At 48.4% G+C, this 17,501-nt stretch overlaps 1 protein-coding gene across 17 annotated transcripts in view; it reads right to left on the bottom strand.

Moving 5' to 3' along the window:
• The window catches only part of OTOF (otoferlin), a 298,562-nt gene that overhangs the window by 245,078 nt on the left and 35,983 nt on the right, over positions 1-17,501 (bottom strand). For all 17 annotated transcript variants that reach the window (XM_077291809.1, XM_077291810.1, XM_077291826.1 and 14 more), the window contains exon 2: positions 10,608-10,666. In XM_077291809.1, the coding sequence (XP_077147924.1) occupies positions 10,608-10,666 (59 nt within the window). The remainder of the gene's footprint in view (positions 1-10,607; positions 10,667-17,501) is intronic.

The raw sequence follows: 17,501 nt of genomic DNA, 5'->3' as shown, positions 1-17,501 counted from the left end.
AGCATGGTGCTGCCGCAGAGGTCCAACCACTGAATACGGGCCCTACTGGCAACCAAGGGGGCGCAGACCTCCTCCTGCAGCTGGCTCTGCAACAATGCCCCGCAGATGATCTAGAGAGACGTCTGCAGCTGATTCAGCAATACCGGCAGGAGGCCGAGGCCCGAGCCGAGCGAGAGGCCCAGGCCCAGCGAGCCGAGCGAGAGGCCCAAGCGCAGCGGGAGTACCAGCTGCAGATGGCCCAACTGCAAATGCAGGGGTCGTCCCAGTCCAGCCGTGAGCCCAGCAGCGCTCAGACACCAAAACCCCGACCCGACCACTTTCCTGTTATGGAAAAGGATGGGGACTTGGACACTTTTCTGCGGGCCTTTGAGAAAGCCTGCAGACAGTACCAGCTGCCTACACAAGAATGGGCACGGTACCTGACACCAGGGCTGAGAGGAAAAGCTCTGGAGGCGTTTGCTGCACTCCCTCAAGAACAAGATGGTGACTATGAGGCCATCAAGCAGGCTCTGATAGCCAAGTACCAGCTTACACCCGAGGTGTACCGTAAAAAGTTTCGGACCCTCCAACGTGGCCCACACGACAGTTACAGTGATGTGGTGCATGGACTGGGGACCCACTTTGACCAGTGGACCCAAGGACTGTCAGTGACCACCTTTGTACAGCTGCGAGACCTGATGATCAAAGACCAGTTCTTCCGTCTTTGCCCAACTGAGGTGCGACAGTTTGTGATGGACAGAGAACCCAAAGACGTGACGAAAGCAGCGCAGATTGCCGATGCCTATGAGGCCAACCGTAGATCGGAAGTGCGGAAGCCAGTCACCACCAGCTGGAGAGGGGGTAAGCCTGCAGCCAACGCCAGTACCCCTGCCAGCCAACACCCCAGAGGTCCTGTCCCCGTGGCCAACAGCACCAGACCTACCACCGAACTTCGCCAGTGTTACCACTGCAGGCAGACTGGACACCTCAGTCACCAATGTCCAGCCAAGCAGAAGAACCCCTCATCCCAGGCCCCAGGGCCTAATGCAGCAGTTCTTTTGGTGGGTGGTGTGGTTGGGAGGGTGTGTGACAACGTACAGCCCGTCACTGTGGGAGGTCGTGTTGCTACCGGCCTCAAGGACACCGGGGCTGAACGAACCCTCATCCGACCCGAACTGGCGGCCCCTGAAGAAATCATTCCGGGGAAAACCCTAACTGTCACTGGGATTGGGGGCATCAGCTGTCCCTTACCGATGGCCCGGGTTTTTATTGATTGGGGTGCCGGGAGCGGGGTGAAGGAAGTGGGGCTGTCTGATAATTTGCCCACTGATGTTTTGTTGGGGACTGATTTGGGGAGGTTGTTTGCATACTACGTCATTGACACCCCTCCCCAATCTGCTAATAAGGGTAACGTTAACCCTGATGATGATGATGATGATGGGAAATCGCATGTGTTACCTGACCATGCTTTATCTTGTAGTGATGCATCTGTTAACCATTTTTTCCCTAGGATTGATGGTGAAAATGTTGTACCTGTGCCAACTGTATCTGATAATAATGTTTCTGTGAAAGTTGATGTGTCCGTAGGTACAGGAGTGCTCAGCCACGTCGCTCTGCGGAGTGAGACGGCTGAGGAACCCCTAGCAGGGGCAAGTGTCGGTGCTACCGGAAATGGGGAGATACATGGGAACCGTGAGCAAGGTGATGCCATGCAATTGACCAGTGCCACCGAGGAAGGTAACTGGCCCATAAGTAGCAATGCTCCTGAGGTAATGGGGGTGGATGGGGAGGTAGAGCCCATAGCAGCATCAGCTGATGGGTCTGTAGAAATCCCCGGGGAGACAGCCTACGTAGCTGCTGTCACCCGCAGTCAGAGTGCCCGGAACGCAGATACCTGTCTGCCTTCCGGACCCTCCTCAGTCATCAGTGTGACTGAACCAGAGGTGGACCCAGTGCAGGTCCCAGAGGGCTCCCGTGGGGAAGGGACCCTGACATCGCTTTTGGCTTCCCCTAGCCAGGAGTTTAAGGCCGCTCTGCACACAGATGCGAGCCTAGAGAGTTTGAGACAACTCGCCGGGACGTCATTCTCTGAAACTGATAAGGAGAAGGTGTTCTGGGAAGGAGGAAGGTTGTACCGGGAGACAGTACCCGGAGAATCACAAAAGGAGTGGTTGAGGGAAAGACAGCTGGTCGTCCCACAGCAATTCCGGGGTGAGTTGTTGCGGATTGCCCATGAGATCCCGCTAGCTGGACACTTGGGTATCAGCAAAACTAAGGCCCGGCTGTCTCAACACTTCTATTGGCCTAAGATGGGGACAGAGGTGTCAAACTACTGCCGCTCCTGTGTCACCTGTCAAAGAGTGGGGAAGGCGGGGCCTGCTCTTAAGGCTCCCCTGATCCCTTTGCCAGTGATAGAGGAGCCTTTCCAGAGGATTGCGGTGGACATTGTGGGCCCGCTGGCCGTCTCCAGCAGCTCTGGAAAGCGATTTATTCTTACTGTGGTAGACTACGCTACCCGGTACCCAGAGGCAGTAGCTCTGTCGTCAACTAGGGCAGATAAGGTGGCGGATGCCCTGTTGGCCATCTTTTCACGGGTAGGATTTCCCAGGGAAATGCTTACTGATCGAGGGACCCAATTTATGTCTCACCTAATGGAGGCTCTCTGTGAGAAAATGCAGGTGAAGCACCTGGTATCGAGTGCGTATCACCCACAGACCAATGGCTTGTGTGAACGCTTCAATGGTACCCTCAAACAGATGCTACGCATGCTGGTTGAGACACAAGGGCGCGACTGGGAGCGGTACCTCCCACACCTGCTATTCGCTTACAGAGAGGTTCCGCAGGCCTCGACGGGGTTCTCCCCCTTCGAGCTCCTGTACGGCAGGCGAGTCCGGGGACCCCTTGGGTTGGTAAGAGAATCCTGGGAAGAGGAGCCGAACCCTTCTGAAGTGTCCATAGTGGAGTATGTCATGCGCTTCCGTGACAAGATGCAGACCTTGACGCAGTTGGTGCATGACAACATGACGCAGGCTCAGGCTGATCAGAAGCACTGGTACGACCAGAACGCCCGGGAGCGGACCTACCACGTGGGTCAAAAGGTGTGGGTGCTGGTTCCGGTACCAACGGATAAGCTTCAGGCAGCCTGGGACGGCCCGTACGTTGTCCACCAACAGCTCAACCCGGTCACCTACGTGGTCACCCTTGACCACACTCGGGGTAGGCGAAAGGCCTTTCACGTCAACATGATGAAGGCTCATCACGAACGTGAACCTTTCATCCTACCGGTCTGCAGCGCACCCGAGGACGGGGAGGAAGACGCCCTCCTGGACATGCTGGCCCAAGCCAAGGCCCGTGGGTCCATTGAGGACGTGGAGGTAAGCGCCTCGCTAGATGAACCACAGCGGTTGCAGTTGCAAACCACACTGGAACCCTTCCGGGTCGTGTTCTCCAACCGGCCTGGAAGGACTGAGTTAGCGGTCCATGAGGTGGACACCGGGAACCACGCCCCACTACGGCGAACACCCTATCGAATCTCTGACCAGGTGCAGCAGATTATGCGCCAGGAGATCGATGAGATGTTACAGTTGGGGGTGATTCGACGGTCAAAGAGCGCGTGGGCCTCACCTGTAGTTCTCGTGCCAAAGAAGGACCGGACCACCCGGTTCTGCGTGGACTACAGGGGGCTCAACGCCATTACAGCCTCTGACGCGCACCCAATGCCGCGCATCGAGGAACTGCTTGAGAAGTTAGCTGGCGCAGAATACCTGACAATAATGGATCTGAGTCGCGGATACTGGCAGATTCCCCTGAGCCCCGAGGCGCAGGAGAAGTCCGCCTTTATCACACCCTTTGGACTGTACGAGTCCACGGTCATGCCCTTCGGCATGAAGAATGCCCCTGCCACTTTCCAGCGGATGGTCAATCTCCTGCTTCAGGGACTGGAGAAGTACGCTGTGGCGTACTTAGATGACATTGCCATCTTCAGTCCCTCCTGGGATGAACACCTGCAGCATCTCGAAGAGGTGCTCGGGCGAATTCACCGAGCAGGACTGACTATCAAGCCGGGAAAGTGCCAGATGGGCATGAGGGAGGTTCACTACCTGGGGCACCGGGTAGGTGGAAACACCCTAAAGCCAGAGCCTGACAAAGTGGGCGTGATCGTGAACTGGCCCACTCCCAGGAACAAGAAACAGGTGATGTCCTTCCTGGGCACTGCAGGGTACTATAGGCGCTTCGTGCAGCACTATAGTAGCCTGGCAAAACCTTTGACGGACCTCACCAGGAAGAAGCTACCCCACATCGTCAACTGGACAGATGGCCGTGAGGGGGCCTTCCAGGCGTTGAAAACAGCACTGTGCAACGCCCCTGTGTTGAAAGCCGTCGACAGCAGTCGACCGTTCTTGGTACAGACCGACGCCAGTGAGTTTGGCCTTGGTGCTGTGCTCAGCCAGGTTGACTCGGAGGACCAAGAGCACCCCGTGCTGTACCTGAGCCGGAAACTTTTGCCGAGGGAAGTGGCCTACTCCACCATCGAGAAGGAGTGCCTGGCCATAGTCTGGGCCCTGCAGCGCTTGCAGCCCTACTTGTACGGTCGCACCTTCACCGTGGTGACCGACCACAACCCTCTGCGCTGGCTAAGCACCATGTGTGGAACCAATGGCAGGTTGCTACGCTGGAGCCTTGCCCTTCAGCAATTTGACTTCACCGTTAAACACAAAGCGGGCAAAGAGCATGGTAATGCAGATGGACTCTCCCGCCAGGGTGAACCCACGGAGGTGCGCATGGAGGCATACCGAGAGGTCCTGCCGCCGTAGCGCACGCCAAAAGGGGGAGGTGTCACGATATGGTATGAAATATCATAAGTTAGTTTTCTTGCTAGCATGCGGGGGCTAAACCCCCCCCCTCTCTCTGGTTCTCTTTCCTTTCCTGTGTTTCTATCTGTCTGTGTAGAAGAGCTTGCCTTGTGGGGGGAATTTTATTGACGAAAGGTATTTACGACGGGCATAGCTGCAAGAGAAATTTGTGTTAGCAGGAACTGGTAGAGAAACTTCTAGAACGCATGGGAGTCCTTTGTTCCATTTTGGTAAGATATTATGCAAACCGTTTAAGTTATGGACACGAAAATACATATTTGGAATCTCACTCGGTAGACCTACCCATCACTCCAAGCCTCAGCTCTTAACTCCATCAGGTAAAGAAATAGGGATTACTCGGTGAATATACATCCCAAATAGGACATATTTGATTTCCTTAGAAAGCTCACGGTAATCTGAGATGAATGGTGGGTTTGATATGACTATGACAGGGTCTGGAGCGAAGTTACGGGCATCAGATATATTTAATGCCCAGTGAGTAATACTGAAGAAGTAGGAGGGGTTGGAAAAACCAGCCCTTTCTGTGAGGTCACAGGCTGTAGGTTATAAAGTTGCTGGCAGGCTTCCAGGGGGGGAGTTGGGAGTTTTTACCTGAAGCGACCAGACTGCGAGTGCCAATGCACTGGGATAGATGGAAAGCTCTCCTAGCCTAGCCTGCAATGCAATGATCTGAGAATATGTGAGTGTTACCGTTTCTTCCTTTAATCCTTTTATTTTCATAATTACCTTGTACATATTTGCAATTGTCTCATTTGTAACATCTTTGTAAAATATTTTATAAACACTGCCTAAAAATCATTTATGGGGTATCATAGTTATTACTAGTTCGTTCTCCATGCTCTAAAAACGTACCCTGTCTTTGAAGGGAATTTACGCTACTGTTTTGGGTTAGCAGCCGAACCCGTTTAATCGGCGCTGGTGGCAGCTTACCGTGTGCCGGCTTTTTGGGGGGGTCACTGTAGCGACTGCGGCTTGATAATTATTGTTCCTGCCTGAGTGGGAGTAGTTATCGCGTTGCTGCAGTGCGCCTAATAGCCAGTACATAGCAGGCAGCCTTTCTGGCGACTAATTACCCCAGGTGCAGTACCTAATCTGACCTGAGAGTAAGGGGGGCGCCAGAGAGCTGCAAGTGTTAAGTGGAACTGTAAGCGGGATAGACACAAATCCCTGCAGTTCATGGTATACTGAAGAGCAGTGGGATACCTAAAATAAGCCCCTGCTGTAAACTAAGAGGTCAATAGCCTCGTGGGTGTTTTTTCATCACATTGTGGCAGTGGAGGGATAACTAGGATAAGCCCCTGCACATGTGATAGCCGTCTGCTGGTCTAAAGTCACCCCAATCCGTGACATATTGTGGGCAGCGGCTAAGGGACCTTGACAATTGGTGACAGTCACGGTGTGAATCGTGACAGTTGCCCTCTCTGAACTGTTAAACACCTGGTCATGGCCATTCAACGTCATCGACTATATGTGGCCTACAAGGGCGTAGCGCCCCCCACAGCATGAGTCCAAACACTATTTATCACAAATAAGAATTGTCCAAAGAGAAAATCCCTTGAAGAACGTGCACCAGGATAAATAAGACAGGATCAACGCGAATAGCATCACATTATTAATACATTCTCCGTAAAAACAGTATATGGATTAGATCCTCAGACACCTGTAGTGAATACCAGCAAGCAAAGCAATAATCCTGCTTCCCAGTGTGACATCTGCACCAATGACAATGTTCCCGACTCCTCACCAGCTCCGACTCCATTATTTTTCCTTTCTTTCCATTTAATGAAGTGAAATCAACAGAAGCCGCGAAATGCGGTAATTGCCTCACTACATCCCGGAGATTGAGCGGCCAAATTCTGCAACCGATATTTACTGATCCCACATTCAATGAAAAAGACTAAATCCGTCAGCAAACTGCGGAAAAAGAGAAGTCAGGACGCTCCAACATACACATCATAGAGAACTAGTAATAAAAAGATGGGCAGTATTATAGTAGTTATATTCTTGTACATAGGGGCAGTATTATAGTAGTTATATTCTTGTACATAGGAGCAGTATTATACTAGTTATATTCTTGTACATAGGGGCAGTATTATAGTAGTTATATTCTTGTACATAGGAGGCAGTATTATAGTAGTTATATTCTTGTACATGGGGGCAGTATTATAGTAGTTATATTCTTGTACATAGGAGCAGTATTATAGTAGTTATATTCTTGTATATAGAGGGCAGTATTATAGTAGTTATATTCTTGTATATAGGAGCAGTATTATAGTAGTTATATTCTTGTACATAGGGGCAGTATTATAGTAGTTATATTCTTGTACATAGAGAAAAGTATTATAGTAGTTATATTCTTGTACATAGGGGCAGTATTATAGTAGTTATATTCTTGTACATAGGAGCAGTATTATAGTAGTTATATTCTTGTACATAGGGGCAGTATTATAGTAGTTATATTCTTGTACATAGGGGCAGTATTATAGTAGTTATATTCTTGTACATAGGAGCAGTATTATAGTAGTTATATTCTTGTACATAGGGGGCAGCATTATAGTAGCTATATTCTTGTACATAGGGGCAGTATTATAGTAGTTATATTCTTGTACATAGGGGCAGTATTATAGTAGTTATATTCTTGTACATAGGGAGCAGTATTATAGTAGTTATATTCTTGTACACAGGAGCAGTATTATAGTAGTTATATTCTTGTATATAGGAGCAGTATTATAGTAGTTATATTCTTGTACATAGGAGGCAGTATTATAGTAGCTATATTCTTGTACATAGGGGCAGTATTATAGTAGTTATATTCTTGTACATAGGGGGCAGTATTATAGTAGCTATATTCTTGTACATAGGGGCAGTATTATAGTAGTTATATTCTTGTACATAGGGGCAGTATTATAGTAGTTATATTCTTGTACATAGGGGCAGTATTATAGTAGTTATATTCTTGTACATAGGGAAAAGTATTATAGTAGTTATATTCTTGTACATAGGAGCAGTATTATAGTAGTTATATTCTTGTACATAGGGGCAGTATTATAGTAGTTATATTCTTGTACATAGGGAAAAGTATTATAGTAGTTATATTCTTGTACATAGGGGCAGTATTATAGTAGTTATATTCTTGTACATAGGAGCAGTATTATAGTAGTTATATTCTTGTACATAGGGGCAGTATTATAGTAGTTATATTCTTGTACATAGGGGCAGTATTATAGTAGTTATATTCTTGTACATAGGAGCAGTATTATAGTAGTTATATTCTTGTACATAGGGGGCAGCATTATAGTAGCTATATTCTTGTACATAGGGGCAGTATTATAGTAGTTATATTCTTGTACATAGGGGCAGTATTATAGTAGTTATATTCTTGTACATAGGGAGCAGTATTATAGTAGTTATATTCTTGTACACAGGAGCAGTATTATAGTAGTTATATTCTTGTATATAGGAGCAGTATTATAGTAGTTATATTCTTGTACATAGGAGGCAGTATTATAGTAGCTATATTCTTGTACATAGGGGCAGTATTATAGTAGTTATATTCTTGTACATAGGGGGCAGTATTATAGTAGCTATATTCTTGTACATAGGGGCAGTATTATAGTAGTTATATTCTTGTACATAGGGGCAGTATTATAGTAGTTATATTCTTGTACATAGGGGCAGTATTATAGTAGTTATATTCTTGTACATAGGGGCAGTATGATAGTAGTTATATTCTTGTACATAGGGGCAGTATTATAGTAGTTATATTCTTGTACATAGGAGCAGTATTATAGTAGTTATATTCTTGTACATAGGGGCAGTATTATAGTAGTTATATTCTTGTACATAGGAGCAGTATTATAGTAGTTATATTCTTGTACATAGGAGCAGTATTATAGTAGTTATATTCTTGTACATAGGAGCAGTATTATAGTAGTTATATTCTTGTACATACGAGCAGTATTATAGTAGTTATATTCTTGTACATAGGGGCAGTATTATAGTAGTTGTATTCTTGTACATAGGAGCAGTATTATAGTAGTTATATTCTTGTACATAGGAGCAGTATTATAGTAGTTATATTCTTGTACATAGGAGCAGTATTATAGTAGTTATATTCTTGTACATACGAGCAGTATTATAGTAGTTATATTCTTGTACTTAGGGGGCAGTATTATAGTAGTTATATTCTTGTACATAGGGGCAGTATTATAGTAGTTGTATTCTTGTACATAGGAGCAGTATTATAGTAGTTATATTCTTGTACATACGAGCAGTATTATAGTAGTTATATTCTTGTACATAGGGGCAGTATTATAGTAGTTGTATTCTTGTACATAGGAGCAGTATTATAGTAGTTATATTCTTGTACATAGGAGCAGTATTATAGTAGTTATATTCTTGTACATAGGAGCAGTATTATAGTAGTTATATTCTTGTACATACGAGCAGTATTATAGTAGTTATATTCTTGTACTTAGGGGGCAGTATTATAGCAGTTATATTCTTGTACATAGGGGCAGTATTATAGTAGTTATATTCTTGTACATAGGAGCAGTATTATAGTAGTTATATTCTTGTACATACGAGCAGTATTATAGTAGTTATATTCTTGTACATAGGGAGCAGTATTATAGTAGTTATATTCTTGTACATAGGAGCAGTATTATAGTAGTTATATTCTTGTACATTGGAGCAGTATTATAGTAGTTATATTCTTGTACTTGTATACTCTGCCATCATTTCTATTTCCATAAAGTGTTCGCCTTTGTTTTGGATCTTGGGTTTTTACTATTTTAGCGCCTCTCCCGATCTTCTTGTCAGCGCACAGTTCAGTCTGCAGACATGAGTGTGATGAGCTGTGTGCGGAGCTGCTGACTCTCTAGGTGATCGATCAGAGTTTTCTATTCCGAGGCGTTCAGAACTGTAGTAGCAGCTGATGGAGGCTCCACATTACTGCTTTTTCCTTCTTTCTATGACTGATATTCTCCTGATAATCCTCCTTTTCTCTCTGCTGTTTAGTTGCTGCACTTTGTACTCATTCTTTCCGTTCTGTACTATATAGCGTCTCTCCGGATTTTCTTGCGCTTAGTCACACAGACACCCTGCAGTAAACCTTGCGAGTTCTGATAAAAAAAAGTTGCTGCTAAGTTCGGCTAATATTGCAGACGGACGTTTCAGAAAACTTTCACCAAAAAAACCCCAAAACGTTTCATTCGTCCATATAATGGTTCTATCAGGGGCTGGAGGTTGATGAATCGCCCACAAATAGCTCAATGGCGAAAATCTAAAAACAAATACACAAGCGCCCGCGTATAAAACAGATTAAAAAAAGACACAAAATTAAAGAAGAATTCATCGCAAATCAAAAATAGGTGAAAAACACCAAAAAAGTAGACAAAAAAGAAATAAAAAGGGGAAACCCTCGAACTCACAATTCTCCATATTAATCTGCAGCAATGTGTTAAAGGAGCTCAGGATTGGAGAAACACAGGGACTTTCTTAACATAATAGCGCCACAGCTGTCGACAGGTTATTCACGGTACTGCAGCTCAGCTTCATTAATTGCAAAACCCGCCATGTTTCCCTGTACAACCTCTACTGACACCTGAGATCTCAGAAATTAGGAGGCAGCTCAGGATGTGATTGGAGGATAAGACAATGATGACATTTTGGTGCATTTTAGCACACATGACACCGGATGACATTCACCTTGTCCATTCCCAGGCCCATAAAATAGGTATAATGCCCTCTTACCTCATCAAAGTGGGCCTCATCTTCACAGTTCTCCAGGACTCGGGTGAAAAATGAGAGACCTAGAGAGAAGTTGAGATCACCGGTTACTAAGTCACTATGAGATGTTCAATGAATGTATTCAATGGGGTTTATTCACCAGGAACCTAAATAGATCTGAAAATGTCCCATGATCAACCTAGTGGTGACTGTATAAATCTGTATGTAGTGAGCTCCCTCTAGTGGTAGCTGTATAAATCTGTATGTAGTGAGCTCCCTCTAGTGGTGGCTGTATAAATCTGCATATAGTGAGCTCCCCCTAATGGTGACTGTATAAATCTGTATGTAGTGAGCTCCTAATGGCGGCTGTATAAATCTGTATGTAGTGAGCTCCCTCTAGTGGTGACTGTATAAATCTGTATGTAGTGAGCTCCCTCTAGTGGTGGCTGTATAAATCTATATGTAGTGAGCTCCCTCTAGTGGTGGCTGTATAAATCTGCATATAGTGAGCTCCCCCTAATGGTGACTGTATAAATCTGTATGTAGTGAGCTCCTAATGGCGGCTGTATAAATCTGTATGTAGTGAGCTCCCTCTAGTGGTGACTGTATAAATCTGTATGTAGTGGGCTCCCTCTAGTGGTGACTGTATAAATCTGTATGCAGTGAGCTCTCTCTAGTGGCGGCTGTATAAATCTGTATGTAGTGAACTCTTTTATTATAAAAATACAAAACTTACAATCAATAAATAGCACAAATCAAAACCCCAGCAAAAGCAACTGTCCGAGTCCAACATTACCACCCCCCCAGTCCAAAGCAAAGTCCGAGTCCAGCATAACTGCCCCCAGTCAAAACAACCCCGCAAAAGAAAACAAACTGCCGCATTCTTTCTCAGAGAAGCTTCCTCCATCTTTCCTTCTTATGCTGTTTCTGTCCTTTACTCCTCTTTTCACTTTTGATTCCTCCAGATCTCCTCCTCCCCAGGTTACATCACCCAAGGAGAGAAGAAACATTTTATTAATACACACGCACATACACACTTCATACCAAACCTGATGAAGAAAAACCCTGGTCCATCGCCCAAAAAGAAACATTATAGCCACCTGGCTTAAACACATCTATCTAAATCACACAAACATTTTTTTTCTTTTTATCTATTTTATAATTTATTTATTTTTTTTTAATATATACATTTTTTTTTTTTTCCCCACAGCAAACAACTATAAACAACCTACCACCAAACCCACACAATACAAAAATAAGCTCACCGAGGAACTCATAACCTCTTGCTTACAAGACAGGATCATCACCGTACAATACAATGCTACATAACTCTATATACAACACTTACCCAGAGCCAGGATTGGTGCCTGTAAGCCCTATATCAATAATTCACTTCTGCAAAACAAAAATCTGATAGTGAAAAGCCCCAGCCCGCCACCGGGAAACCGGAGATGACAGGCTTCTACCCTAACAATCCTTACCCTACCAGCCGTCCCTACCTGTCTAGACATCTGCCCCTATTCATCTACCTACCTTTCCCTGTCTCTCCCTGCCTGACCCTACTACCCTACCTAACTCACCGCGCGCCTACCTAACTGTCCCTAGGCTGTCCCTATCCTGTCCCTAACTATCTACCTGTCCCTACTGAAGCTGTCTACCTGTCCCTATCATTTACCTGCTCATCTAAGCCCTAGGTACATTAAATGAGAACCCTCTCCAGAGAAGAGAGGCCCTCGCTGCACCCAGCCTGTCATACTCCAGAGAACGCACCTTCACCAGGCCACCCAGAATGTTCCTAACAACCTCGTCCCGGGGGAGGATTTTCTGCTGAGTTGACACTAAGCACCGTGCGTTCCACGTGTAAAACCTGACGACTAAACTGACTAGAAATAAAGTGCCCCGATCTCGGCCACCCAGGGATCCGAATGCCCTATACGCCCACTCCGCATAGGAAAGGTGTGCCAGCCGAGGCCAGCCTATGGAAGCACCCACCCTGTTGTAGACCCCTGTATTAAAAGGACACTGAAGGAGGAAGTGCTCCATGCTTTCCAGCGTGTCGCAACACCCCTCACGGGGACAACCCCGATCATCGGAGTTCCTACACTTCAGGTTGTCCCTTACATACAGTTTCCCATGGAAGCAGCGCCAAGCCAAGTCCCAAAACTTCAAGGGGACCCGGGTAGAATTCAATAACCTCAGCCCACCCTCCAGATCCCGACTTGGGCAATCTTTGAGCACCAGAGGCTTCTGGAAATGGGTCAACAGGACCCTCCTGTTCCTGTCAAGGAATTTCCTCGACATGGTCCTGATCTCCCACATTCCCAGACCCCACCGGCGGATCACCTTAAGAACCGGGGTAGCGTAAGCCGGGAGATGCCCGTGCGGTGTGCGCAGGTCCTTCACTTGCCCTCCTGTCTCCCATTCCTGGAAGAAGGGTCGAAGCCATCCCTTGCAGGAGAATACCCACGGAGGAGCCCTCTCTGACCAGAGGTTGGCGATGTTAGTCTTGACAAAAGTGTTTATTAGAAACACCACCGGGTTGACCATACCCAACCCTCCTAGTCTCCTCGTGCGGTACGTGACCTCCCGCTTGACTAGGTTCAGCCTATTTCCCCATAACATCTGGAAAAACAGGCTGTAGACCCGTGTCCAGAGCGGCTCTGGCAACATGCAGACACTGCCCAGGTATATTAACAAGGGTAGCAAAAAACCCTTAACCAGGCTAACCCTTTCCCTCAGGGTCAAAGACCAACCCTTCCATTGGTCCACCTTCTGGGCGGCGATCTTAAGTCTGCCCTCCCAATTTTGCTGGGGGTAGTCCCCAGGGCCAAATTCGATGCCTAGGATTTTTGCCGATGCCTGGGGCTCTGGAAGAGTGTCCGGGAGACCAAAACTAGGGTTTCCCCCTCCCAGCCAGAGACTCTCACACTTTTCCTGATTAATTCTGGACCCAGAAGCCTCCGAGTAGCGATCAACCTCAGACATGACCCACTCCGCCTCCTCACCCGAGGACACGAAAAGGGAGACGTCATCGGCATACGCTACCACCCTCAGAGTGGCTTCCGAGGCCACCTGGTCCATCCTGACTCCCGCCAACGGTCCACGCTCAATCCTCCTTAAAAGGGGATCTATCGCGAACACGTATAACAGCGGGCTCAATGGACAGCCCTGGCGGACCCCAGACCCAACCTCAAAAGGGCGGCCAGACCAACCATTCACGAGCGGGAAAGTCTCTGCCCCCGCGTACAAGATCTTTAGCCAATTTACAAACCCCCCTGGCAGACCGTACCTCAGAAGGACGGACCAGAGGTACTCATGGTTAACCCGATCAAAAGCCTTCGCCTGGTCTAAGGACAGCAAGTACCCCTTCCAGTGACCTGCCCTGCCCTGCTCCACTGCCTCTCGGACACCGAGCACAGCACTAAACGTACTGCGGCCTGGAACAGAGCAGTGCTGGGCCCCCGAAAGGAGCCGGGGTGCAAACTTCACCAGCCGTTTGAACAGCACCTTTGCCAGAACCTTCCGGTCCGTATTGAGAAGCGCTATGGGACGCCAATTCTCAATACGGGACGGGTCCTTACCCTTTGACAGGATAATCAGGGCAGACTGCCTCATTGACTGGGAAAGAGCGCCCGAGGAGAGACACTCGTTAAACACCTCAGTCAAGAGAGGGACCAAGGAGTCCCTAAAGGTCTTATAAAACTCGGATGTTAAGCCATCCGGACCTGGCGATTTCTTAGGCCGAAGCCCATCAATGGCCAGTCGCACTTCCTCTTCCCTGATTGGTTCTGTCAAAACGTGAAGCGAGGGGTCATCTCCTGGCTCAGGGATGGCCTCGGCCAGGAAAGCCGACATCACGTTCCGATCCAGATCCCTCTTCCCCAAGAGGTGTGAGTAGAAAGATCTGATCACCTCCAGGATCCCTGATTTGGATCTGTTCAGGGAACCCGTATCGTCGACCAAACCTGTCACCACCTTACAACTCACTGACATCTTACAGTTTCTGTAGGGGTCAGGCGAGCGGTACCTCCCGAAATCCCTCTCAAAAACCAAAGATGTGTGCCTATCGTACTGACACCTCTTGAGTAAAGACTTCACTCTGGAGATCTCCTCACGGTCACCTCCAGCCGAGACGAGATGTTCGAGTTTCCTCCTCAGTTCCCGATACAGGCGGTACCTGCTCAGGCTCCTGAGGCTCGAGAGCTGGCGGAAGAAACTCGCAACCCGATCCTTGAACATCTCCCACCACTCTGACTTATCGCTACAGAGATCCAAAAGCGGTACCTGGCTCTGAAGAAAGTCCTCAAAGGATTGTCTTATCTCTGCTTCTTCCAAGAGGGACGAATTCAGCTTCCATAGTCCCCTTCCCATCCGAGGGGTTTCTGAAACATTCAGAGAAAAAGAAATCAGACAGTGATCGGAGAACTCCACCTCAACAACGGACACTGCTGAAGAGATGGCTTCCTCCTTTAAAAAAAACCTGTCTATCCTAGACCTACAATTACCTCTATGAAAGGTGAAACCACAGTGACCTGGGGTGTGCCGGATGTGGACATCCACCAGGCGAGCGTCACTAGCTATGCTATTAAGAGTATTACTATCATAAGCCAGCCGGTCAATGGAGCCTCCCCTATCACGAAGCCTTGTGACAGTGTTAAAGTCACCTCCAAAGACCACCTGCCGACTCGTAAAAAAATAGGGCTTAATCTTCAGGAAGAGACATTTACGGTCCCACTTTGACTGCGGACCATAGATGTTAATGAGCCGAAGCTCCTGTCCCCTCATGAAGACGTCTAAGACCAGGCACCTCCCCATTTCTACCTCGATAACTCTCCGGCATTCAACCGATGCAGTCTTAAAAAGGACTGCCACCCCGCTACACGGCTCGGCCGCAAGAGACCAGTACGAAGACCCGCACCTCCACTCGCTCTCCGCCTTGCGTATGGCCCCCATATCCGTAAGCCTGGTCTCCTGCAAAAACAAAATTTCAGCCTCAAATCGGGTGAGAAAATCAAAGGCCGCAAATCTAGCCGCATCAGACTTTATACTAGCGACATTAATGGTCGCTAGAGTCAACGGGGTGGGTGCCGCCATCATGAGTGATCGAGTTAGATGGCCTTTTTCTTCCCCCCACCCTTTTTCTTAGCCCGCTCATCTCCGGATGATGAAGCCCCCCCTCTTCTTTTCAGAGAGACAGAGGTATCCATCCCTCCCACCTCTTTCTCATCTCCGGACCCAGGGTCGTCCCCACCTCCAGAGGAAGACACACCCCCTGGAGAAGGGACTCCCCCGCCTCCCAAAGGCCCTCCCGATGTTACCTCCGGAACCTCACCCCCGACTCCCGTCTCAGCAGGATCGTCAAGGGCTTGGAAACGGTTGGAGAGGGGGATCAGAGGGGAGTCGGTGGGACCTTCCTTAGGCACCTTGGTCAGGGAAGAAGATTTTCCACCTTTTTTATTCTTCTTTTTTTTACTTTTAGCACACTTGGCACTCTTGGTACCCTTGTCACCCATTTCTTTTGGCTGGTCCCCTCCATCCTCATCAAAACTTTCATATTGAGAGGCATCTGAGAGATCAGCCGCTTCCTCATTCTCCATCCGTCTGATCTCCTCATTCACCGCTTCCTCCCCCGGGGCCTCAGTGACATGGGCCGTCGCGTCGGAGGAGGGGGCAGCCATTACCCCAGTTTCCCGAGGCTCCTCCTGCCCCCTGCCCTCCTGACGTCTTGCCTGCCTCCGCTGGTAAGAGGGGCCCCTAGCCCTGCCATTCCTCATCGGCCCCTCAGCTCCTCCCCCGCTGCCACCTCCAACCTCTGCAGAAGTTGCACCGCCAGGAACTTCCTCACGGCTCCCCTCCGCCCGACCGGCCATGGCATTAGAGAAGGAACGAGGGCAGCGGCTGAACGGGTGACCTAGATCACCACACAGGTGACATCGAATGACACCACAGGATGCGGCGAGGTGACCCACCTCGCCACACAAGGCACATTTCTGCACCTTGCAGCCCGCGCTGAAGTGGCGAGGATCACCGCACCTGTGGCATACCTTCGGCTGCCCCTGGTAGAAGACCAGAATCCGATCCCTTCCCAGGAAAGCCGAGGAAGGGATGTGGGTGACAGTGCCACCTGAACGCTTCAACTTTACCATGAAGGTCCAGCCTCCTGACCAGATACCAAAATCGTCCCGGTTCTTCTTAGGGACGTCCACAACCTCGCCATAGCGGCTCAACCAGGTCATTATGTCAACGCCAGAAAGAGACTCATTACATGTTAAAACGGTCACTTTCTTCGGCCCACTTTGGCGAGAAATTGCTTCCACAGCGAACCCTCGCCAGCCGGGCTCCTCTTTTACCAGCTCATAATTCGACCAAAAGAGCTCCAAGCCCTCCGGCCGAACAAAGCTGATATCAAAGGTGGAGGTCCCAAAAGGATGTATCAGAGCAAAGATGTCAATAGCTCTGAAGTCCATCTTCATGAGGAGCTTCACTACATTTGTCCTGGATGGACACGCCTCATCGCCCCTCCAGTGAAGACGAACCACATTTCTCCTGGAGACCCCCTGCCCGGCTGTCGGGAGGGACCACACGGTCTCCCCCCCCCTTTTCTCTTGGAAGGCAGCTAGACCAAACTTATCTAGCCAGTAGGACAACGCCACCTCTCTTCCCTCTACATTGATCGTCCGCTCACCTTTTTTGAGGGCCTCCAGGAAACGGCGGCGAAAAGCCTCATTCCCTGGGTCCGGAGATGAGGAAGACCCCTGTGGAACCCCAGCGGCAGCAGCCGCATAACTAATGGCGGCTGCAGGTGAGGGGGACGATGGACCAGCCCCTATATTCCCTGAACCCTCAACCTCACAGTCAACCATCTCCACCTCACTTACCTCAGCCTCACCATTTTCACTGGTAGAAATCACCGCACTG

Source organism: Ranitomeya variabilis, chromosome 2 (assembly GCF_051348905.1).
Source record: "Ranitomeya variabilis isolate aRanVar5 chromosome 2, aRanVar5.hap1, whole genome shotgun sequence".
Taxonomy (NCBI): domain Eukaryota; kingdom Metazoa; phylum Chordata; class Amphibia; order Anura; family Dendrobatidae; genus Ranitomeya; species Ranitomeya variabilis.
The sequence above is the reverse complement of the archived record's forward strand: the minus strand, read 5'-3'. Positions and strand labels throughout refer to the sequence as shown.